General features: G+C 40.4%; 2 protein-coding genes across 2 annotated transcripts in view; one reads left to right on the top strand and one right to left on the bottom strand.

The window, feature by feature from the left end:
- Positions 1 to 24,707, bottom strand: part of MFSD8 (major facilitator superfamily domain containing 8) — a 76,759-nt gene that overhangs the window by 5,704 nt on the left and 46,348 nt on the right. The window lies entirely within an intron of this gene.
- On the top strand, positions 1,400 to 23,449 carry HSPA4L (heat shock protein family A (Hsp70) member 4 like). Its single transcript, XM_065736436.1, has 19 exons — positions 1,400 to 1,607; positions 4,885 to 4,942; positions 6,488 to 6,628; positions 7,436 to 7,558; positions 8,633 to 8,732; positions 10,426 to 10,559; positions 11,106 to 11,350; positions 11,443 to 11,519; positions 12,724 to 12,875; positions 13,358 to 13,464; positions 13,856 to 13,989; positions 15,126 to 15,328; positions 17,521 to 17,622; positions 18,118 to 18,255; positions 19,111 to 19,236; positions 19,853 to 19,960; positions 20,935 to 21,054; positions 21,604 to 21,765; positions 22,200 to 23,449. Exons 1-19 carry the CDS (start codon positions 1,501 to 1,503, stop codon positions 22,392 to 22,394), a joined length of 2,532 nt encoding a protein of 843 aa, XP_065592508.1. The 5' UTR covers positions 1,400 to 1,500; the 3' UTR covers positions 22,395 to 23,449.

Raw genomic sequence — 24,707 nt, forward strand, 5'->3', positions numbered from 1 at the left:
TAAAAAATTTCTGCTTAACAAGTTGCCCAGAGAATCTGTGGTAGATTTTGTTTAATGCGTATCTTGTTGGCATGATGTCTTATCATTATTTGCATAGTATGTTTTTAGTTGAAATATTATACAAGTAATGCTCTTAAGTCATTTGGTTGTTTTTATAAATAAGCACGTACCAAGTTAAATACTTCAGGAATTAAAGAGCACTGTTTTGATATCATTCAAGAAACTAATCCAAGGAAAAACATAACCTTTGCATAAAATTATCTGTGTTGCTATTTTTTTATATGAAATGTTATACATCTTGAATTTAAAACTCCCAAATGTAACCCAAAACGTGGAGATTGAAGCATATAGGGGCTTTAAGCAAAACATCGATTCTTTTTCAAGAACCACAAGTAGTCCACAATTCTTGTCAGAAGTGAGGGTAGATATAAATTAACGCATCTTCATTTCATGAGGAGACTCACTGTAATTTCCGAGGCGTTCATTTTTAAGAGAAGGACAAAAAAAATTGCTGTGGAGTATTGGTAACATGCAGACTTTGTGAAGCACTGGAAGGCCTTAATGTGGTTTGTTTCTGAGAAATAAAGGCTGGCGTGTGCCTGTCATCTCCTTGGAGACTGTCTGGCTCCACACAAAGCCTTCAGGTCCTTCTGTTACTACTACACGTACTTTTTAGCCCCTACGAAATAGATTTTGTGCTGCACAGGCTGAGAATTGGGGTGAAGGACATGGCCATTTCCCAGGATCACAGTGGCAACGGAAGATGAGTAGGGGGATGGGATGCAGTTGGTGCGGGGAGCAGGACGTGGGGTGACAGGGCTGAGTTTTATGTCTTGCCCTGCTGCAGGCTGCACAGGCTCTGGCCTGGCTCGGCAACGCTGTTACAGGACAGCATTAAGCGATGCAGTGATGGTTCAGCACTGCTGCTTTTCTGTCTCTCTAGCGGTACGAAACGGTGCAGCACGGTCAGCTGCTGTGTGCTGAGGGGCTGTTTGCAGAGGGGAGCAGGTAAGTGGGAGCTTTTCCAGCCCTGTTCTGTGTGGTTTTGATGCACGGTAGCCATGAGAACTAACGTACCCGCGGTGTGGCAAGCAGGTTCTCGGCACCTTTTTTCCGGGAGGCTTTTCGCTCCCCGCTGCGCGGGGATCACGGATGAGGGCCAACACAGCTGAGGGAACAAGAGCGCGCGGCCCCTTTAAGGGGGCGGGCCGGGCCCCGCCGCAGTACTGACGCTCTCCGCTGACACCGCCTCCGTCCGTTTCCAGATCTTTCTGGAACGCGCGGCGCCCGCTGCCTGCGCGGCCCGAGAGTTTCCGGAAAGTGCCGAAGCGGGAGCCGGCGCCCGGCGGACTGCCCGCCGGCCGGCACAGCGCGCCTGCGCAGAGGCGAGAGGCCGCCGGTTGGTAGCTGGCGCTCCGCAGTGGGGGAGAGGCGGCGGCGGCGGCGGCCGGTCCCAGCAGCGCAGCGGTCTCAGGCCGGTGGGGAGCAACCAGCGCAGCCATGTCTGTGGTCGGCATCGACCTCGGCTTCCTGAACTGCTACATCGGCGTGGCGCGGAGCGGCGGCATCGAGACCATCGCCAACGAGTACAGCGACCGCTGCACCCCGTGAGTAGCGCCGCGGCCGCCTTCCTTCCCCGGCCCTGAGGCGGCGGCGGTGCGGGCCGGGCTGTCCCGCGGGTCCTTTCCCCGGCGCCGGTAGTGCCCGGCCCGGCCCTGCTCGCCGTGCGCTTCCGGGAGCGGCGCGGTGCCGGCTCCGTGCCGGGAGGAGGGGCTGTGCGAGACGCGCGGTTCTCCCCATCTGTGACTTCTGCGCGTCCTTGGAGGGCACGGCGGGTTTCTATTTTTTTCCGTTCCGACGGCTCCGTGCTCGCGTTCCGGAGCGGTTCGGGGGAAGGGGGGGGGGCAGCGTGCTGTGCGGGCGGCGGACGCGGTGAGGATGCGGAAGGTTCTCCCTATGGCACTGAGGGAGTGAGAGCCGTCTCTAAACTTCTGCCTACCGACCCCCCCACCCGCTGTCCCGTCTTTCTCCTTCGGCTAAAGAGTGGCTCTTGCGCTTGTCGCTTCTTGGCGTGCATCCTGGGCAAGTGGACCTGGTGTAGGTTTGTGCGTGTTGAACGCTTTGTTGCTAATTTATGAGTCATTGTCCTTGGGAGGCTTGTGCGAAGCGGCTGTGAAAGTGAGCTCAGGCGTGGCTAGTGAGATAACACCCAGTGCACAGGTACGTGCAGACAAAAAAAAGTAACATTAACATTACAGGAGCTTGTTGAAGTAACTGGGTTGTACTTCAAGCAGGATTTGGGCAGATACAATACTGAGAACAGTCTGAATTTTTCTGCTCGTTGAACGTGGCACAGTAACGGAGCGCTTCATTCTTCTGTTCCTATAGCAGAGCTTACATCACTTCGAGACCTGAAGTTCATAACTAACATGGGTGGGATTTGTCCCGATTACTTGGCACTTAATTCCAGATATACCAAGCGGCAGTGTTTGTGTTGGTGTAATGCACAGTAAAAAGATCTGAACGAGCTATGGTCAGGCTGGGATGCTTCTGTTCACAGTGTGTCATTAAGCTTCCTGAAGACAGGGCTGGATGTGCGTGACAGGGCTCATTATGCTCTCTAGACAAGGCTCACGAGCATGGCCACCACCTGGCTTTGGAGCCCATTCAGGTACCTGTGCAGTGCTGCTGTGGACAATGCAGTGTCAGTCAGAGCCTACTTTGCATTGAGATAAAATCAGTGAACATTTCTGGAAGGTGGTGTGTTATCACAGTGTAATGCAGCACTCGTTAAGTTCTGAATCCTTTGTCCCAGTTGTTAAAACATTTTGGTGAGCCTTTACATCACGCCCTTTTCCTATAACGTGAGGCATGGGTTTGTAGGCATTTATGAAATGTGCATCTTGGAAGCTTTGGGATAAGCACTGTAGAAAGGGTAGGTTCTGCTGTGAAACTATCCATGTCAGGACAATGTAGAATGCTCCTTGGGGCTCCTGGCCTCGATGTCTGGTGTTAAGTGAGACCTGGCTTTTTCCAGCAGGAGGACTCCAGCAGGTCAGCTGCACGTGCTTGCAGTGAACCTTGGCTGCTGAACACAGAGTGAATGGCTGTGTCTCACTGCTGTGGCCTTGTGCAGAAAAAAAGTTGATTGTTGATAGCTCATAATCTTTAACAACTATTTCTTTCAGATCACGCGCAATTAGCATAGTCACAAGCTGTAATTAAAACCATTCTACAGAACGTCTTTGCAACAGACCCAGGGAGAGGTTTGCAGTCTCCTGTTGAGGAAAGCTGCTGCTGTTAGAGTAGTCCCAGTCCTGCTCAGGTGTTGGCTTCAGAGGAAGCTAGGATGCTTCCTGAAAAACGACCTTGGGCACAGCTGATGTGTTTGGAGCCAAGGAGGGCGCATTTTGTTTTTCAGCATCTTTGCCTCTTGGCCAAGGGATAAATCATCCATCCTCATGTGCTGGAGCTAAGGTGAGGGTGCCATGGCAAGGTTCGGGAGCAGAGCAGCTTCCAGCACGGTGCTTCACGCTGCTGCAAAGAGGTGTCAGCAGGTAGTGCTGCCGCTCAGTGTGTCACATGGCTTCACCAAGAGCACGTAACATCATGGTAACAAGTTGTAATAGCTATTAGTAAAATCAGTGTCTTGATCAAAGACATTAAAACACCAACAAAAAGATACCGCATGTTTGAAAATACAGGGTCATGTCCACTATTAACAGTTACATCTGGCGAAGGTTCTGTGTTCAGTGTGGCGGTGTATGGAGAAGAAAAGTTGGTCAATGGTGCTGTCCAAGTGTATGCAGTGCCCTCATTGTGGTGAAGGTGGGCAGGAGTTGGGAAGTAGTCTGCTGTGCTGACCTTTATGTGTTTATTGAACAGTGAAATTTAAACCTTATGGGTCTGCATTGTAGTTGCTAGTTACTGATGAATGGCCTTAGGCAGATCCATTCCCAGATGACAGTCAAGTCCTATTTCCCATCTATACAAGCAGAGCTGGTGATTGAGGGGTGGAAGAAAAAGCCAGGATCTTTGACAGTACTTGGAAATACACGAGGATGGTATACTGGGTGCAGAACATGTTAATAGAGGGATGTAATGCAGCATGTGTTGGAGAAAAAATCTTTTAGCTACTCCAGTTTTACTTAAGTGCTGGTGTAGGTAGCAGCGGGGCTCTGAGCTGAGTTCTGTTGCCTTAATATGTACGTTTCTTGCAGGTTTTCTTCCTCTTGACACCAGAGGGAAGGCTGCTGGGGAGGTAGCCAGGTGTCTGTGCTCCCGGGGTGGTCCTGGTGCAGGGGTTGGGAGAGGAGGGGAGCTGCTGAGGGCTTCCCAGACCCTTCAGGACTGGCAACTGTAGGGTTTCTTAGGAAGTGTGTCTACAGTTGGCCGTCACTGGGTGTGCCCGTGGTTCTTGGCTGCTCAGCTACTTCAGGCCTGGGTGTTATTCTTAATTACTGTCTCACAGTGTTTGTTGGAAATTACTCCTACAGTGTGGAAGTAGTGCTGTCAGACGTTGGGGGTTTTTGTTTCAAGATGACTGGAGAAGTTCAGAGCTTCATATTGAATACTCTGAGCTGTCACCCTGAATTAACTATCGATTTTTCACCTTTTTTGTAGAGTCTGTAGAACGTGTTTGCTTTTAAAGAACTCCCTAAACGCCTTGAGAACAGTTGTGGTTGCCACAGTTCCTACAGTAATTAGCAGAGAACAAAATAGCTGGAATTGCACAGCAAGTCCTGGTGCTTCATGCAGTAGCACTGTCAATACCGTAACCGTATTCTTCCACTGTTGTTTTTGGCATTTTGTTTTGTTTGGAATAATGTGGTTGTAGTTTATAATGCTTTCTTTTAAAGCTGAGTTTCTTTTTTTTTCTCGTAGGGCATGTATATCTCTAGGATCCAAGACACGGGCCATTGGGAATGCAGCAAAGAGCCAGGTAAAAGGATAGAGGGGGGATAAAAACAACAGCATATTACCTGACTTGCTTCCTGCTGAGCTGTAGGAAGAGAAGTAGTAAGTAGACTTGATGTTGTCAAGTAAATTGTCTGTTACAACCGTGCATTTTGCAGTAATACCACTTCAGTATCCTTTTGATTTTTTTTATTCTATTGAAAATCGTTTTGTCATTAAGAGTACATAATGGGGAGAAATAGGATGACGTGTTTCTTTCCTAGTAGGGTATTTCTTTCCTGACCATTTGTGACAGTAAGAGTACAGTTACAAATTTTATCTCTGTGGGATGAGTGGGTTACTTTGCTTTTGTGAAGTTGAAACAGCAGTTTATTAAAAGCTTGGTGTTGATGCTGGCTCTTGCTTATAAAGGAAAGTTAATACACCTGTGCTGTTTTAATATGGGACTTTGAAATTAAGTTCAATTCCTCTTCTTTTAGTTAGCTGTAGTAGTTAGTCCTCTTTTTTAGTTAATTTTAAGTAGACTTAATTTTAAGTCGCAGAAGTGACTTCGCTTGCAACCGAGGAGAATGAAAAATTCTTAGGAATATAAGGAAAATACTTAAATAGGAAGGAAAATTAAATAGGAAAATACTTAATAAGGAATGTAAGGAAAATACTTAAAGAGCTTAGAATAGCCAGTATGAATCTAGAAGGCCAAAGCAGTTGAGGTTTTACCCTCTTTCTTTACACTCAGACATCATGTTAACAAACTGAGCGGAGGAGGCTTCCTTCCCCATAGTGGAGTGCAGGTGACTGGAAATTGAACAGCAGCTTTGCTGTGTGGCTGCAGAGGTGGTGGAGCCCCCTGGGAGTACTGTGAGCATTCAGTACACAGCAGATGATGTGAAACTTTTGTTCTGAGAAACTTGACTCTGTTGATCTGAGTTCAGCCCCTGAACTTGCTAGTGGGAAGGTGTCCTGTGGTAATGTTTTCAGCTATTTGTCTTGTTGTTTAGGGTAGTAAACAGGAATGGCTGATGCTGAAGTAGATTACTCTGGAGTAACTTCTTTGATAGCTTAATTAAATGTTGTATGTGTTAGTGTTTCTTACTTAAAAAATCTATCCTTAAAATAATCCAGGTGAAAATCTCACAAAAGAATAGTTACAGAGAGGTTTTATCTTCTTCCCAGGTAGAATCTGAAATAGAGCACAATTTCAAAAGAAGGGGAGTGCAGTTTGTGTACTTGTTGAAGTTCTGTATCATGTAAATGTAGGTAATAGCTTGAATTCTTGCTGCAGACTGCTCTTGATTTGATACGTAATCTATCAAATTTAGTACACAATATCAGAAAACGCCTTTAAATTAAAATGTGCAATGGGAATTGATAGCAGCGAATTAATGGTTGTTAAAGGGGAAGGTCAACTTGGATTTTATCATGGAGACCATAGATCTAAAATGAGTGCTGCTTTCTTCACGCTCTGTTTTCCAAGAACTTTGTGAAGCCCAGCATAACAAAGAGTTACCATCTGAAAGGGCTTCTGTAGTCTGTGTGGAAGAGGTATCTGAAAATAGCCTGTTTTCCACAGATTGTTACGAACGTAAAAAATACGCTGCATGGCTTCAAAAAGCTGCATGGAAGAGCATTTGAAGATCCTTACATACAAGCTGAAAGGGCCAAGCTTCCCTATGAACTTCAGAAGATGCCCAACGGCTCTGTGGGAGTTAAGGTAAGTTAAAACTTGTCAGTCTCTCTTACATTAGAGACCTTCAAGCCTTTGCCACATGGTGCCTGTTATTTATTTGTGTCTCTCAGTATGCATAGTTTAAAGAGGTATTGCATTGACTTTTTCATAGATGTGCCATAAAATGTTATAGTTACTAACTTGGATTTCATTCACCTTAAATAAAATAGTATAGTATAGCTGCTCTTCTGAAGAAATGTAGAAGGCCTTTTTACCTGAATTTGCTGAAGTATGGTACTTCCTCTGTCTGAGATGTCTGCTGTGGTTTTTCTTCATTTGCTTTCTGTAGTCTCATTAATAGTTTATACCTTAACACGTTTATCTTTGAATAGGCATAATTGCTGTGTGTGATTATTAGTGACATCTTGGTTTGTTGTATGGAGATGCAGAGACTGAGCTGTAGAAAACCAGGGCAATTCTGTCTCAGCATTGAATCTGAACAAGTTATTTTTATATTGCTTCCAAACTGACTAGTTGGAAGCAGCTGTTCTCAACATTCAGACTTGCTGGCTTCAGTCTCTGAATGTGGGTCTTAGAGAAGTGATCATTAATTTCTGAGAAAGTGTTAAATTTTTTTCATGGGACTTTTTCTTTTCTTAAAGTCAAATGTGTTTTTTTGATATTTTTTTTTTAAAGCTTTTCAAGCTTTTCTGAGACCTTGTGCAGAGCTCTTTGCTTACGAACTTGTCAGGGAAAAGTGCTTGTTGGTGGGAAATGACTTCCATCTTCCATTGTTGCTGACAATGCTTAACATGGGATGATTTGTTACAGAACTGCAATTTTGTCTTTCAGGTGAGATACCTGGATGAAGAGAGACTGTTTGCAGTGGAACAAATTACAGGAATGTTACTGGCCAAACTTAAAGAGACTTCAGAAAGTGCTCTGAAGAAACCAGTGGCAGACTGTGTTATTTCAGTAAGTTGTTGTCCATTTACTGCAATTCTTGCTATGGATAACTTAATGTAAGCTTGTACCATTGTACTGCAGTGCAACGGGGAAGAGGTGCAAGTGGTGTATAGGAATTGCGTTCACAGTTTTTTGTGACTGATAATGCTGTTGTAGTCATACATGAGAATGTGGAAAACTGTAAGCTGATTGGGGCTGGTTCAGTGGAACGTAACCTGCTTTCTTTAGTAGAGAAATGTTCTATGTTTAGACTTTTATTTCCTAGTCCCAGAGAACTTTCCCAAGTGCATGGTAAACTTCTTTGTTATGTAGTTGAGTGCTGTTGTATTTGAAATCTGCCTGGGACTTACTTCCCTGAAGGTCATGTACTGGGGGTTTTAAAGTCCTAGTTGTCTGCTTTTCACATTGTAGGAAAGTGGTAGCTAACAAAATAGAAAGTGGGAATATAGTTCTATGTGTTAAGCTTCGCTGAAGAGGAGGGGATGACAACTGACTGCAGACAGTTTCCTTTAGAAACATTTAGAGCTCTGTTTGTGCTTGGGCTGTTTTTAGTGGAACTGAAGACTGCAGCAAACTGTAAGTGGGAACTATCGTGTAGGTGATAACTAAAAATGGTACGCCTTGATATAGACCCAGTTGTAGCACAAAATTTAGTTCATAGCTTCTGAACCTAAGATAACGTAGTACTTCAGCTGTAACTTCAGGGTCTGTGTATTTATTTATACTTAATTTAGTAAATATTTTGACTTTGCTGTGGAAATGCTTTGAGGTCATAATGAATTTAAGATAAGTCTCATCAGAGGGATGAAAACATTGTGGAGGGTTTTTGGTGCTTAACTGTTTTTTTGAAGCACGTGTTTGGATTTCACTTTTAACTTTCTTGTCATGCTTAGAAATTTTAATTAAAATATGCAGTAAGTGCATTACTTGGCCGCTCTATTCAGACTGCCTTATTAATCTGAGGTTAGTTTATAACAGTTTCTTGTGTTACTGAAATTTACAGGCTTGTTGGATGGGTAAATCTGGCTTTTTGGATTTAGGAGTTCCTATGTCATATTGTATGTCATTGTTTCTTGGAAACAGGTACCTAGTTTTTTCACTGACATGGAGAGAAGATCTGTAATGGCAGCTGCTCAGATTGCAGGATTAAATTGTCTGAAGCTAATGAATGAAACTACAGCAGGTAAAACCTACGTGCACAGAAATGAAGCGGCAACGCGTATAAATGTTTTCTTAACAAACTATTGCATCTGTAAGGGCTGTGACGCACCACTGTTACACAACTAGGAGCTTGGAAAAATGCTGTCAAGGCTTGTATTGACCAATCCAACTTGGGAACTGGAAGCATGCTAACTGAAGCTTAGGGGGCATGAGGAGAGTTGGAGTTTGGTTACCACAGTACAGTGACACTAAAATATACCAACTTGACAAGCACAGGAACTCTGTGCTTGCCTCTGCTGTACTGGAGAGCTGCTGCAGATAGGTCAGGAAAGCCTGAACTAGCTTCAGAATCCCTTAATAATCCAGCAGGGGTATGCACCTGACCTAAATCTTCAATTGTTCTATTAAGTAGTACTATAATGTTGTGTTGTCAGATATAACCTGCGTATTTTTTTTTTCTGAAACATTATGATAAATCCACTATTTAACTGAGATGTGTTGTGGTATCTTCTAAGAGTGATATTTTTCATGGTTTTGCTCTACCATGTACATCCAAATGACTTCTCATCCACCTCTGTTTCTAAATTGTAGTTAGCTGCAAATAAAGTTTTCCGGTCAAAATCTGGATCAAACCATAATGCAAGAGATTTTTCTTTCCAGCTTATTGTCTGTGCTGGAATAAAAATAAATCTCACAGAAGTATGAGGGGTTAGGTTTTTTTTTTCTCAAGCTTTTTTTTTTAATTAAAATGTATAAGGGACCTATTAAAAGTGTATAATTAAAAAAAATCATTCAATTTCTTCTCATGTGTGGTTTGAAAAGGTGGCTCTACACAAACCGTGTTTTTATGGAGCTTCATCTTAAGGTACATTTGCTGATCATACTTAGAAACCTAAATTATAGCTTTTCAAAATACTCAGATTGAGTAAAGTCTGTGGGGAAAATGACAGTTTAAGATTGTCATAAATCTGGCAGTTGTAGCATTGGCATCACTGATATTTCTAGCAAGTTACTTCTTTACTGCCATTACCTGTTTTTGATAATTCTATGGTAAGGGTATTTAAAACATGCTGCATGTCACAGGAACTGAAGTTGGAGCAGTTTAAACCAGTTGTGTCATTTTTATTGATAGAAATTCTTCTATGAAATCTCAGCAAGCTTTTTGAACGAATGCTGGGTTTGAGAACTTAGGTTTTCCTAAACTAGTTTGAAGACTTCTTTTACAACATACTTGAGTTGTGCAGGGCTGAACTAAAATACTGAAAGTAGTTTTCAGTGGAGAGTTAGAGGCATGACCTTCTTTATATATGAATATTAACTGACAACCAGTAACGAAAAACAATTTTTTTGACCAAGTCCTAGCCCTAAAAATTTAAAGTTAGAGTGGAGCATATGTTATTAACGTATTGCTTTGGAAGTACGCAGTGTACAGTTGCTCTTGGAAAGAAGTGATGCAGAGTACTGGAATGGCAATTATGAATTAACAAAAGCTATTAGTAATACTGTAAATCAAGCCAATGAAAATACAGGATTAGGCAACTCATGTAGCTTGAAAATAATGTCTCTTTGCATCCAAATATTCTATCAGAGCAGAGGAATGGGAGTGTTCAGTTAGTTTAAACACGAGTAGGGCCTTACTTTTGGTAGTGCTTTGAATGCATGCTTTACATTTGTGTGCAGCTTTACCTTGACATCCACACACTGTTCTTTTCCAGTTGCACTAGCCTACGGGATATACAAGCAGGATCTGCCGGCCTTGGAAGAGAAGCCAAGGAATGTGGTCTTTGTAGATATGGGGCATTCTGCATATCAGGTTTCAATCTGTGCTTTTAACAAAGGAAAACTGAAGGTAATCTTTTAAGTCTTGGCAGTAAAATACCATATTCCCAAAGAATTCAAGATACTGTTTTGTGGAAAGTTTGATTTTTTTTTTAACTTAAAAAAAAGTGTGAATTTGGTAGTCTTCATGTAAGGTCATAAGGAAGATGATAGTGGTGTGAGGTTTTTGTTTGTGGAGAGAGGGAGAGTAAATGGCAGAGCTACTAACATCATGAGTAAGTAGGCAATTTGCTTTTTCTTTAGCGAGCTACTGAACTGAGTAAGGCTGCAGTGTAGTAGGAGTTGGCATTATAAATGTGACTTCTTTCTTTTAAATAATAATAGTTGTATTTTATTTGAGGAGGACAGAAATGAAGTGACATGAATCATTTGTTGTGTTTATTTTTTTTACACTCTGTCAGGAAACTGACAGTAACTGTTAAGAAATCCACAAAGAGATTTTCTCGTATCTGATGTGTTTTTAAAAATGTCAAATTTAAAACTATGTGAAACTAATCCTTGTATCTAAAGAAATATTATTAGGTAACTTGTATTCCGTTTTTTCTCTTCTATGCAGGTTTTAGCTACTACCTTTGACCCTTTCTTAGGTGGTAGGAATTTTGATGAGGCTTTGGTAGACTTCTTCTCTGAAGAATTTAGAACAAAATACAAACTGAATGTAAAAGAGAATCCCCGAGCACTGCTCAGATTGTATCAGGAATGTGAAAAACTGAAGAAGCTTATGAGTGCAAATGCTTCTGACCTTCCACTGAATATTGAGTGCTTCATGAATGATCTTGATGTCTCCAGTAAGATGAATAGGTACTGTACGTTATTTTCACTGAAGTGTGATCAGGCATGGTGTTTCAACTGTCTTGTAATATGAAACATTTTTCCTGTTTCTTTCCTGGCAGAGCTCAGTTTGAGCAGTTGTGTGCTGCCCTTCTGTCCCGAGTGGAGCCTCCTTTAAGAGCAGCCATGGAGCAAGCTAGTAAGTAGGAGTTGGGTGCTGCCTTTGCTTCAACAAAGTAATCAGTAATGCAGTTACCTTAGATCTCTTTAATGATTATCTTTTTAATGTATTTTTGTATTCATTAGAATTGCAAAGCTAAGTACTGAAAAGTTAAATGTAAGTTCCATTCATATGCTTGCCATGTATGCATGATCCCATTCCTGCCTCATTTAGTGCACAAATGCATATGCAACTTATTGACCTTCATTCACCCTGTGCAATGGAAAAGGTTGGGCCTTGGAAATATGTGTATGTATTTTGAAGGGGGAAAAAAAAAAAAAAAGAGGGGAATGATGGGGAAGGGGGAAATCATCATTCTGTACTGGTACACTTAGCAACTGTCTGGCCAGCCTGTTCCATGTGTGATACATAAGTCTTCACTGACCTGAGAACTTGGCAGTCTATTCTCAAAATATTTGAAGCATGTGCAAATAACAGTTCATTTGTTTGTTCAGTGTGGTGGTGTAAAGGAGAGAAATAGACTTTCCTAGAAAAAAGGTTTTAGCCTATTTTTAGCATCGTTGACAGAAAAGGGAAATATTCTGCTTATTTTTTGAGTTGGCTTGATAACTAATGCTGGAGGAACTTTAATAACTGCTGAGCAAAACCATACAAGGACTGACAGCTGTTTGAGATTCTGAGATCACTTGACGCTTACATCTTGAATCCAGAATTAAAGTTAACCTGCAAGCTCGGTTGAATGTTTATTTATGTTTTCAGTCAAGGGTTTTGCTTTTCTCATTGGCAACTAAAATTAATCCAAACATATGATGAGGTATGTTTGGGCTTTCTTCTATTCTCATCTGGGAGGGGCGAGAGGTGTTGTGCAGTAGTACAGGGCTGCCAAGGGAAATGATTGCACTTCTGAGTTTATGTCCACCAGAAAGGAGGGTGTGCACATAGAGGAGTTTTTGAAGAACAGCTGTCACCACATGAGCCATTTTTGATGCTTTGCTTCTGCATTTTCCAGGACTGTGCAACCAGAAAACATTATAGCTTGCAGGAGGGATAAGGATTTTAAGGTGCTTCACTGCAAATCTGTTTTAAGTATTTTGTTGGCGATTTAATCCGTGCTTGTTACTGATGTGTAGATAATAAGAGATCTTAGTCTTGTTATTGGTTGTTAAGACAGCTTTGTGATACCTTGATGATAAATAAAGGCCATGTGCGCTCTTTCTTCTAGAACTTCAGCGTGAAGATATCTACAGTATAGAAATAGTCGGTGGGGCTACTAGAATTCCAGCAGTGAAGGAACAGATCTCTAACTTTTTCTGTAAAGAAATAAGCACCACACTAAATGCTGATGAAGCTGTCGCAAGAGGCTGTGCCTTGCAGGTACGGGTATTCAGTATTGCTCGCTTAATGCAGTGTACTACTGCAGTGTAAGTAACAAAAACCAAAAGTCGCTGTGCTTGGAAGAGGATCAACTCTTTCTTGCTTATTTGGACAGCTGGTGATAGGCCACAACAGAAAAGACTGTTATTACGTTTGGTACCTTGTCACTGTCACATTGAAGGGAACGATCTGGTTAGAGACCTGTTGAATCTGATTGCCCGAATTTACCACGCCAGTTCTGTGCAAGTCTTCTGTAAGATTTGACTTCTGTCTGTTCTGATGATGACCAGGGAACTGGTGTTCATCCAGTTAACGTTAGTCTTTAAGTTCAGTTATCTACCAAGAGTAATAAGTTTCTGTTTAAAAAGTTCTGTGGTAAGCAGGACCTTCCGTGTGACATTTATGCAGTTAGCTGTTAATTGCTGTATTGGTATTTATTTTTCTACATGAACTTAACAAAGTTCTGATCTTTTGTTTTCTAGTGTGCAATTCTTTCCCCAGCTTTTAAAGTGCGGGAATTTTCCATCACTGATGTTGTTCCATATTCCATAACATTGAGATGGAAATCTTCATACGAAGAAGGAACTGGGTAGGTTGCATGATGCCCGCTGAGAAGAATGGTGGTGTGTTTGTATAAGGAAAAATGTTGAGGTGTGGAGAGGCCTTTCGGACTTCTCAGTTCTCATCTGCTTCAACAGTTCTTCCTTCTCTTGCTTTACTCTTGATTTCCAATTAGTGCTTAATAATTAGGAAGATATTTAATTTAAAAAGCGTTTGCATGAACTCGCTTAGTTTTGATAATGCGAAATGCTTAGTGCAACTTGTGAGCTACCAGCTTCTACTGTGCAGCTTGTCAGAAACTTGAAGTAGATAGGTCATTTAGTGGCTTACTTAGCATGGCAGCTGATCAACAACGTAACCTGATTATCAATTATATTATGCTCAGTGCTTTTAATTTACATAATATTTCACTGCCTTAGGGAATGTGAAGTCTTCAGTAAGAACCATGCTGCTCCATTCTCAAAAGTAATTACTTTTCACAAGAAAGAGCCTTTTGACCTGGAAGCTTACTACACCCATCCGCATGAAGTGCCTTATCCTGATTCCAGAATAGGTAAGGACATGTGAATATGTAAAGCAACTTTTGTTGACAGTGTAAAGCTTTCCCTTATGATTTTTACTTCCATGTTTCTTAGGTTAGAGTAAAGTCTCAGTTCTTTAGAACAGCTCAGGGCAGTCTCCTTGGCTTAGATAGAGTGCTGAAATGGTGTCAACATCAGATGATAGCACATACTAGAAAATTGATTTTCTTTGTTTTTCATCACTGCTGAATGCTTTACAAACGTCAGTAAAAGAGTTTATTGCTGTGTTGTCTGGTTCTTGCAACTTCTGTAAAATGAAACAGGATCTGATGTCCCTGTGAGCATGGATTTTTTTTTAAAGTAATTGCATCAGAGGAGCTGCTAGCACTGTTACCCGTCCAGATGTGTATTTGTGTCAGTTTTTGATCATCTGTGAACATACAACATAAGTGTTTCCTGAATGAGTCCATAGGATTAGATGAGATGAATTCGTTTCTGGTTTACTCACAATTACTGAATGACTCCTCAGGGTCTCTAAAACTGATTAACGATTGTATTTGCTCACTTAAAAGTCAAATGTCTACTTGGTAGTACCTTTTTGGGTGCCTGTGCAAGATACTCATCTTTAGGAAAGAGCATTCTCATCTGTATAGGCATAGTCTGCATCACTTTTGCTGAACTTTTAACAGTTTTCAAAATACAAGCCTTGCTGTCTCCAGAAGCCATGATAAATGGGCTGTTCAGTCTCCAAATGTTCAGTGCATCAGCATAACTAAATCCAGAACCTTTCTTGTTAACATTTTTCAGTGCTAAGTTTGAGTGAAGTGGATGAAGTAAATGGTTTGATGTGAGTTGCCAAATAGTTTCGCTACAGTGATGGTAGAGAAAGCAGCAGAGACGTTTAATGCTTAATACAATGGTACCTTGATTTTTCTGTGAATAGAAAGGGAAATTGTCCTCTAACTGTACAACTTAATTGTAAGCAACAAACCAGATCTTAATGTGTCTAGCTTCAGTTTTTGTTGTAGAACTGAGAACTAAACAGGAAATTTTTAAAATAGATGTATTTAAATTACATTGTAATTTAAAGTAACCTTCTAGTTGTGGTTTTGGTGGTATCGAGTTGTTTTTGTTGTTTTTTGTTTTCATTCTGTTTGTTTTTCTTCAGGGCGTTTCACTATTCAGAATGTTGGTCCCCAGCACGATGGCGACAACTCCAAAGTGAAGGTTAAAGTGCGAGTCAATATTCATGGCCTTTTCAGCGTGGCTAATGCTTCTATAATAGAAAAGCAGAATGTTGAGGGAGATCACAGCGATGCACCTATGGACACTGAGTCATCAAGTAAGAACCAAGGCAGAGAAGATGAGCTGGTATGTAAACTTGTAAATATCTTCAGTCCTTTTAATTCTGACAGGAGAGATGATAATTGGAGGTGAAATCATAGCAGCTTCCAAAAGCTTTATGCTCTTTCCCACCCCTGCATTATTTCTTCAGTTACGTAACTCATCTGTTTGCTTATTATTAAGGTACTGGTGACTTGGCCCTAAGAAAATAGGACTGTAAAAACACTTAAGACTGTTGAGAAATTTTCTACTTTTTTTTTCTACCATTTCTACACTAACCTTAGTGTTATTGTGTTGCTCTCAAATGCTAGCACAGTTAATGAGGTCTGATAGATGAATTCTAAATGTGTGTGTTGTTTTTTTTTTTTTTTTTTAATCCAAATACTACATATTTGTTGATTAAAGAACAGGTTTTTTTTTCATAAGCTTCTTTTACCTAGGGCAGTGTATGTACTTTTCTATAGGTAGTCCTTATGAACTGGCTTAAAAGTCTTGAGGGGAAGGTAATGGAAATAGATGCTTAAAATTCTTGCCATTAACACTGAGAAAGTATTGTTTCGGGTGTCATTATGTCACTGCTAGGCAATGCTGAAGTGCTGTAGGAGTGCCTGCTCACAGTGTTCTGCCTGTCAGTTCTCCCATCCTCGTGTAAGGAGGATCTGTTTCCTTGTCGGTGTCTGTCACGTTAGAGGTAGATAGCTGAGAGTTCTGAGATGTGGCTCTTAATCTGATACTGTAGATGTGAGGGCTTGGTGGCAAGGAGTGCTTTTGTGGCTGGGAATGGCATACTGGCAGTGGTCTCTTGGTGCGTAAGTGCTTTGCATCTGACATTGGCGTAGAAGTGAAATGCCTGAAGGTGCCATAGCTGGCATCTTGTGTTGTCAGCATCCTGCGTGTCGAGTTTATTAATCATAGTAAGAGCACTTTCTCCAGTACGAGGGTAACCACTTCCATCCTCAGGCGTTGTCGATTTGTATTACTTCCATTTATCCTAATACATCTTCTGTTTTACAATGGTGCTTGTCAGCAGTTACCTTTCCTTATTGAGGATGGTACCCTCGACTCTGAGGATGAGGTTTGTGGTGTATATGTGTCTTTCTCACATCCCCCACCTGTCTAGGCAAGATAGCTCCTTCTGGTTATTGCCTTTCTTGTGTGAACAGTAAGAACAAGAAATAAAGATGTTGTTCTATTCTGAAGTGAGAAAGCTTAATTTTGGTAAAAGTAGCCTATTGACTTTGGACTTTCTTCACTAAAACTTGGCCAAATTAATTAATGCAACTAACCTGCAACATGTGCACCTGTGCTAGAGTATGGAATCTTTTAAATAATTACAGTATTACCCAGAACTAATAGTAGATTGTTTAATATGCATGTGTGGTTTGTGAATCCATGAGTTTAATTCCTTGTGAGAAGTCCAAGGCTACTTCGATTACATTTTCACTGCTCCTCACAATCTCTTCACTATATATTGATGCCTTGGATTTCTAGATATTGTGCTCATTCTAAAAGTTTGAACCTTTGTTTATTAGGATTTTATTAAAAGTTTTTGCAGTGATAGCAGGGAATCTGATTACTTGAACTAAATCAAGTCATCAGCTGTCATAATTATGGCGATGTCTTTTAAGACTCTCAAATCTAGAATAAAACATAGGTGAACTGCTTACTGATTGAATTCAAGTGAAACATGGAGTGATGGATCAATACAGTGGTCTCGTGCTATAAATGGCTACTACAGGAATGAATTTCTGTGTCCTGTGAGACATGTGCAGGCAACAGTTATTATTATTAAATGACTGCTGTTTCACATTATCAAGTTTAAGGGTTGAACGCATTTCCACTTCACTGTTCTGGCTGTTCCATACACAATCTGTAGTTGCTGCGTGTGTTGGTGTTGTGCTTCTAGAATTCTATTTGCGTATATTTCACATATATTGATTTTGTAATTCAAATGGAGCATTCACTGGGCTTAGTGTAATTATATGAATGGTAACATCATAGTTATTTAGAGGGAAGGGCCAAGTTGGATCTCCATTTAATTTGAGCATACAGATAGAAGCAGTATTATCATAATGTCTGCTTAAGTAAAGCTTGATCAATTAAATCTATAACTTGAGCTCAGTTCAGTTTCGACATATTGTCTGTGATGTATTTTGATAGACGTCTGTCTTAAATCATACTGCAAACCTGTGCGTTCTGTTACGTACCTCTTTCTCCAGGATAAAATGCAGGTTGATCAAGACGAAGGTGCTCAGAAAAGTCAGGCTGAACAGCAGAGCCAAGCAGATGAGGAAACTGAAAATGCAGGAATTGAACCAAAGGTTTGTACTCAGTTATTGATAAGGAAATGCATTATTACTTTCTTAGACTCTTTTTTTCTGCCTAGTATTCTCAAATTCATTCTTGTTAATCTCCTTAGCTGTGATTTGTAGGTACTGTATTTGGTAGAAGTTAGGTTGGAAATTCTACCTTAGCTCTTCACTTTCAATGTATTAAGTCAAGAATTTAGAATTAAGTTTCCTTGATTTAATACGGGTTTGAAGTGAAGATGACATTTAGGGAAACATGAGAATCTTGAATATGCTGTGTCTAGGTTTTTCCAAAGTTTTCTGAACAGCTCTTAGCGCTGTTTGAAGAAATTAAATTCCACTGGTTTGGTTCAGAAGGAAGGTAATGATGGTTCTGAACAGCAGATGTATAATTGCAAATGAAGCACCAGTTACTTTGTAGCTCTTGCTAATTTTTGTCTTTTTTATGTGCGTAACTGTAGCAATATTTCAATTATTTGAGTTTTTTTATAACTGTGATTCTTACAGGCTTCTTCTGGAGACAAGCAAGATCATCCAGCCCTGCCAAGGGTTAAAACAAAAGTTAAGAGTATTGACCTTCCTATCCAGGCAAGCCTCTATAGGCAACTGGGTCAAGATCTCATCAACTGTTACATAGAAAATGAGGTAAGAAGCATGAACAGGTGGTGACTCATATTAATGTCAATAAATAATTACTTTGTACACTCAAGCATAAACATTACCTTAGAATTTCCTGAGGCTTTATCTTCAGTAAGGATTTGGGTTTTGCCTACTTCTAGTTGGTGTCTTTTTCTTGGTGTAATGAATCAATTTTACTAGCAGTGCTTCAGATTAAATTCAGGTCTGAATTTAATCTGTTAGCCTGCCTGTACCTTGAATAATCAATACCTTTCTTATGCAGGAAATGCCTAGGATTTCCAGGAAAGGCTGCACAGTGCTATAGGAATGCTAATTGTTACCGACTGGTCTGAGTGGGTCAGGATTAGCATTTGCAGCCTTTTTGTGCTCTACCCAGGCTGTGTGCTTGGCTACATCAGGTTTTTGCCCTTCCAGTGCTTCATTGGCAGGAAGGGTCTTGGAAAGGATTGCTTCTTAACGCTTCCTTTTCGTAGGATCCTGCTTTACAACATCTTTACAGGTGTTATGTGCCATTGAAAACATCACAGCAATTTAAATTCCTCTCTGAAAGATGGTCAGTGCAAAGACCAAAATGGGAAATAAGTTTTATGGAGCAGAATGACTCCTAGTGATTCCCAAACAAGTTAGTGTTTTTTTTCTGCTTTTGTGATGGTCAGACTGTAATTTCTTCCTGATCTGTTTATGTTGAAGCAGTTGACAAACAGCTTCTGAACACTTCACCTCCCTTTCCCCACACTTAAGTTCTTCCTGAGGTGAAAGTTAAGCAAGTATTTGTCCTTATTGTGGTACACATTGGGAAGAGTAATGCACAAGTTTGATACTTGAAATTCTTAGTATTAATGAAATTTTCATCCACCTTAGGGGAAGATGATGATGCAAGACAAGCTTGAGAAAGAAAGGAATGATGCTAAGAATGCTGTCGAAGAGTATGTGTATGACTTCAGAGACAAACTGTGTGGAGTCTTTGAGAAATTCATCACTGAAGAAGTAAGACTCACCACCTGTGTGCTTCAGCTGTTGGAAAATGATCTTTATAACAAAAGCTTTGGGTGATATCTGTGAAGGCTGCAGGAGTCTATTGGACTCGTCTCAGAATTGAAATGAATTAACTTCAGAAATTGAATTTTTGCATCAGTCTGGCATTTGAAACGCAAGTAGGATGAATACTATCTGAGAACTTTTTTCAGTGTCAAAGGATTCCACATGTAGACACAATGGTGACAGGTATCGATGAGCATGTCTGGGTAGGAAGAAGACAGATAGGAGTGGAAAATTGAGTACTTAGAGCTCTGTTTCATTATCTGCATTTTATTTATGAAAAATACGGTTCCTTACTCGCTTAAAAGTGTGGTGAACCTGGTGTGTTGCTGAAGGCCATGAGAAAACTCTGCGCTAGGCTTCTGCAAAAGCAGAGTTGAAAGAACACTGGTGTAGTAGTTTCTGATGACTGCCTATGCGAGTGTCTGGTACACGGGCAATGGCTTGCTGAAACAGCCCTCCAGGAGCAGTGGTTTTCAAGTGTAATCCATGAATCACCTGGTTAATAACCCAGCAACGCATTTTGTTCTTTGCTAATTTACATTGTCTCTGATTTGCTTCATAGGACACAAACAAGCTGACCTTGATGTTGGAAGACACAGAAAACTGGCTTTATGAAGATGGAGAGGACCAACCGAAACAAGTGTACATGGATAAGCTTCAAGAACTGAGAGTAAGCTTTCAAGCCCTTCCTTAGAAAGAGGGGAAGGGGAAGTAGTGTATGTGCATATTACGTGGCTAGTGTAAGTAAGTATCTTCTTATGAGGGATGTGTATGTGCCTACCTCTGTGTGAACTTGATAAATCCACTAACTTAAAAGTATGGACAACTAGGTTGTCTGGACAGTATTTAATGGGTTGGGTGATTGAGTGTAGTACGTACAGCTAGGAATACTGTTTGTTTTACTGTCAGTTGAGCTTCTAATGCGAAAGTGGCCAGTTGAAGCAGGCAGTGTCTAGTGACAACTAACAAAGTCAGTCACTGTGTGTGGTTCTTGCTACACACTGAAAGAGGCTTTTAAGTGTTTGACTGTTTTCCCAAGTATTCAAAACTACACTTGAAAGCAGTTGCTTTGTTGATTGTAAGTTGATTTATAATGACAAAAATCTTAAGTACATTTATATTTTAGTAATACCATGACCTAGTGTGAATTGTGATGAACGGCTGCTTGGTTATTCAAAGCTACGTCTCCAGCTTGAGTTGTAACTCTTTCCTCTCTTGTGGGAACAGTGATTGATGGAAACTTAAATAGGGGAAACTGCCTTCGTGCCTGTATATGAGTATTCAAGAGAAGGGTGAAATAGAAAGTAGATAAATTCTAAATGTCAGAAAAGTTACAGTTTTAAGCCATCCCTGCAAATCATGTCTCATCTCTTCCAAGTGCGTTGTTGGAGAAAATACCTACAAAGTACTAAGCCAAGAAAGAACAGGGCACTAATCCTGCATTTCAGATGGGTTTTTTTTTTTGGTGGCAGTGAAGTGCAAAGGTTAAGCTTTGGAATGGGTGTGAGAAAGAGGAAAAAGCCATGCTGCTTTTGATTCCATTTTTATTCTGTGATCCAAGTATACCAAGCCTGCATTTTGCCAAGATGCTTATTTCTGTGAAAATGAATTAGCTGCATTATCTCACTTGGTTTATGTTTCCAGAAATTTGGAGAGCCTATTCAGGAGAGATATATGGAACATGAGGAGAGACCAAAAGTTTTAAATGAACTGGGGAAGAAGATTCAGCTCCTCATGAAAGCAGTGGAAGCATACAAAAATAAGGTAGAAGCTTATTATTTAGGGCATGATCTATGGGTATTTGAATTTGGCTGTAGGATTTTTTTGTCTATATGTTCTGAAGAAAAAGATAATCTAGGATTTAACTTCTAAGCTTCTTGAAAATGACTTGTGCTTACAGTCCTGGGAACTTCTAAACTGTTCTTGAAGTTTCTTTGTGAATGTGAATTAACAGTTGTGTTCTTAATGGTGAGACTTGTACCGCTTGAGATGCCTACCTCAGCTTATGAGCGTTTTCCTTGTTTCTGTCACACAAAAGATTATATGCTGGGGATAGTTTTTCAAGTGACTCTGCTCTCCTGCAACTTCTTTACTTATGTGTGTTAAAGCAGTGTGCATTTCAGATCAGAATTTGAAATATCTTGAAATTTCCTGTGTTGTGTTCTGCAATTGTTCATACCAGACAGATGTTTAAAAGCATTTATTTCTAGTGGGTTGTAGTAACGTAAAAAAAAACAAAAACAAGTGCATCCATTAAACTCTTAATTGATTGAGAAGCATGTAGTAATAGATGAAAAACATCTTACTTCCTAGGATGAAAAGTACGATCACCTGGATCCCGCTGAGATGGAAAAAGTCGAAAAATACATTAGTGAGGCTATGAACTGGTTGAACACCAAAATGAATGCGCAGAACAAACTAAGCCTAACTCAAGATCCAGTTGTCAAAGTGGCAGAAATACTGTCAAAATCAAAGGTAAAATACAGAAATTGTCATGCATGTTGTAGTCCATTAAGTTGTTCTTGAGTAAGATTTTTGGTCTCTGTATTGAGCTAGAATGCCATAACTTCAGGTGGTAAAGCTCTAGGTTATGGGGGCAGCAGCAGTTTCCTTAGCATTCAGTCCTAGCTCTTCACTTTAAAGCAGTACCTCTGAGTAGAACGTAAATCAACATCCGGAGTTAAGGCACTCATTTGGCTGGAGAACTGATTTCGGTAGGATTTTGACAAATCAGAAGCTCTTCACTCTTTTAAGCTTCCAGATTTGATGGAAGTCTGGTCCTTGAAAATGGTCTTTTTAAATATTTGACTGTGTTGGACATTACGATCCCAAAACAGATTTGAGACTTTCTAGTTTAACGCGGTCACTGTGCTACCAAATAACTGTTCTCTCACTTTTGTTCTAACTAGGAGTTGGATAGCTTCTGTAATCCCATTATATACAAGCCCAAACCGAAGATAGAACCTCCCAATGATGGGCAGTCAAAAGCGAATGGTGAACATAATGGACCAGTGAATGGACAGAGCAGTACTGAAACAGGACCTGATCCAGCAAAAGACACTTCTCAGCAGACCAAACCATCTGGAGAAATGGAAGTGGACTAAATCTTGCATTTCTGTTACTTAAAATAGTGCAAGTAACCACAGGGTCCATTCTTTTGGTACACACCTCAGATGTTCAGTTATTGTTAGCCAATCTTCTGTCATTTGTTGCTGAGTAGTTTTGGAAGTGTTTCATATTAAGTACACCTCTGATGTTCATTTCCACTGATGCTGCTTATGTGGAGCTTTAGCCAAATGTAGATTGTATAAGTCAGTTTAAGCTTTCCCAATATATTTTATATCAAAACATACAGAATTGATATATAAATGGCAACAATCTACCTTATTTAAAGCTTTTATTGTGGATAAACCTCAGCTCCTTTATTCAGGAAAGGATACTGTATTGCACTACTGATGCTCAAGTGTAGATCTAATTGCATCTTTATTTTGGAAAAATATTGGAATTGAAGTGGCAACACTTGTCACTTGAAGCACTGACCTTTTCTAGTTATTGTATTGTTATAATTTAAATATTAAAATAGAGGTTAGTTGGCATACTGGTCAATGTTGTTCATGTACCATGAAAATTGTATGGTCTCTTTCATATAAACTAATACAAGCAATTTTTTTTCCTTTAAGATTCCCAAACCACTAACAGTCTCAGTTAGAAAATTCCAGCGTAATGGCTCTGCCATTTGCTGAAATGAAGTGAATGGTCCCATTGCACATTGCTGTACATAATAGACTGTGCTTATAAGATGATGCTAATGATAATAGTATCAAGTGGTAGAATATACAAGGACTTGCATAGCTTTCCCTTGAAAATGTCTTGCTGCACATGTTACCATTTCCACTTTGTTTGTTTTGAATGAAATCTACATCTTGATTGCATATCGTGCTGGGATGAGAAACAGCACAAATGGTGCTGTGTGACCTGGATATTGGCCTAACATTGAGGTTGCTTAAATGCTGTCTGTTGCAAACTTGGAACAAATACTAAGCGCTTATTTAAGCCGTGGCACTTAGCATATAATCCTTTTGATCAAGGATCTCAACAAAGAAGTATGCAAACTGGATATTACTACTCTAAAGATAAAAATCTACTTGATGAATTTGCATAGCTTATCAGTTATCCTTGCTCATTTACCTTATTTAATGGGAATGTCTGTTATGTATTATACAGCTGAGTCACAAGTTCCTTTTGATGTATCTTGGACATCATCAAGATCCAGAGTACATTCGTATATTCTGAATGCTTCAAGCCAGTTACGGCAGTACTGTGGTACTGTAGCTCTTGTTAAAGCAAGCCACTTTCTTTTTTTGTTTTTATTATTACTATTTTTGCTTTAATATCTCTTACCAGAATAGAAATGGACTACTCTATGGAAAATGGTTTATTACTCAAGTTAGCGTAACTGAGATGAGTTGCAGCATAACACTTCAGTGTCTAGAGCTCTGTCGCAGGAATGGATGTAGCTGTTGAGGCATTCTGTATAAGCTTGTTGCTGCTGTGAACGAGCAAAGGTAGTGCTCTTGCTTACAGTTCTAGCAGACACTTTATCTTCAGCCATGCCCTGATAATCCAATAGTTTCATGCTACAGTCAGTAGCTGAGTCTATGGCTGATAGAGGTGTACTGTGTTCTGCACCATCCTCATAGAAAAAGGAGGCATCGTATACAGCTGCTAAACTAACTCAAGTGCTAGAGTCGTACCTTCACGAGCAATACTAGTAACTGATGTGTTAACAGCTCCCCTACACGCACAGTTGTGTGTGGTCTTGCACCTTGTGTTTACCTCTTTTGAAGCCTTTGAACAATAATTGAGCTGTGTTGAACTGTAGGTACTCTGCGATCTCAGTCGTCATTTCCTCTGCTGTAATTCACACGTCTTTGGCATCAGAGTGGCGACTGTACTTCATTGTCAGCTGTCCCTAGAATAGGTCAGTATGTGACTTGGGCAGGCTTTGGTCCTGTAGGCTTTAATGGCTTTATCACAATAACAACTAGCATTCCTAAGTACTGGCTTCCTATAACCCCTTAAAAAATTGTTTTGTCAAGTGGACTTGCTGGTATTTAGTAGGGGAAGAATTTAGTCCAGTATGAGCTCTGCAATAACCGAAACATAAGTAAAAACAAAATAGCTTTATCTTGCTCTTGCTTGTTAAATGTTCATTTTGGCATTGCAAGTAGTAGAAGCCTTCTTGAAGCGTAAGGACAGAGTAATTCTACAGCTGCTTAGCGTCTCAAGCTTAAAAGCAGGTATAGTAAAGAGAGTAAGGTATTGTTGTTAAAATAGCCAAGTTTTGTGCTGTTACCTGCTGTCTCTGCTGCCTGCTTTCAACAGGTGGCAACTGCTTGCTGGTCACGAAGTACGCG

Source organism: Cyrtonyx montezumae, unplaced genomic scaffold (assembly GCF_038088225.1).
Source record: "Cyrtonyx montezumae isolate F1298 unplaced genomic scaffold, pur_monq_1.0 scaffold_2, whole genome shotgun sequence".
Taxonomy (NCBI): Eukaryota; Metazoa; Chordata; class Aves; order Galliformes; family Odontophoridae; genus Cyrtonyx; species Cyrtonyx montezumae.

Coding starts and splice junctions, on each gene's coding strand:
- HSPA4L (XM_065736436.1), top strand. CDS start 1,501: ATGTCTGTGGTCGGCATCGACCTCGGCTTCCTGAACTGCTACATCGGC. Junction 1,608..4,884: donor TACAGCGACCGCTGCACCCC/GTGAGTAGCGCC, acceptor TTTTTCTCGTAG/GGCATGTATATCTCTAGGAT. Junction 19,237..19,852: donor AGAAATTCATCACTGAAGAA/GTAAGACTCACC, acceptor TTTGCTTCATAG/GACACAAACAAGCTGACCTT.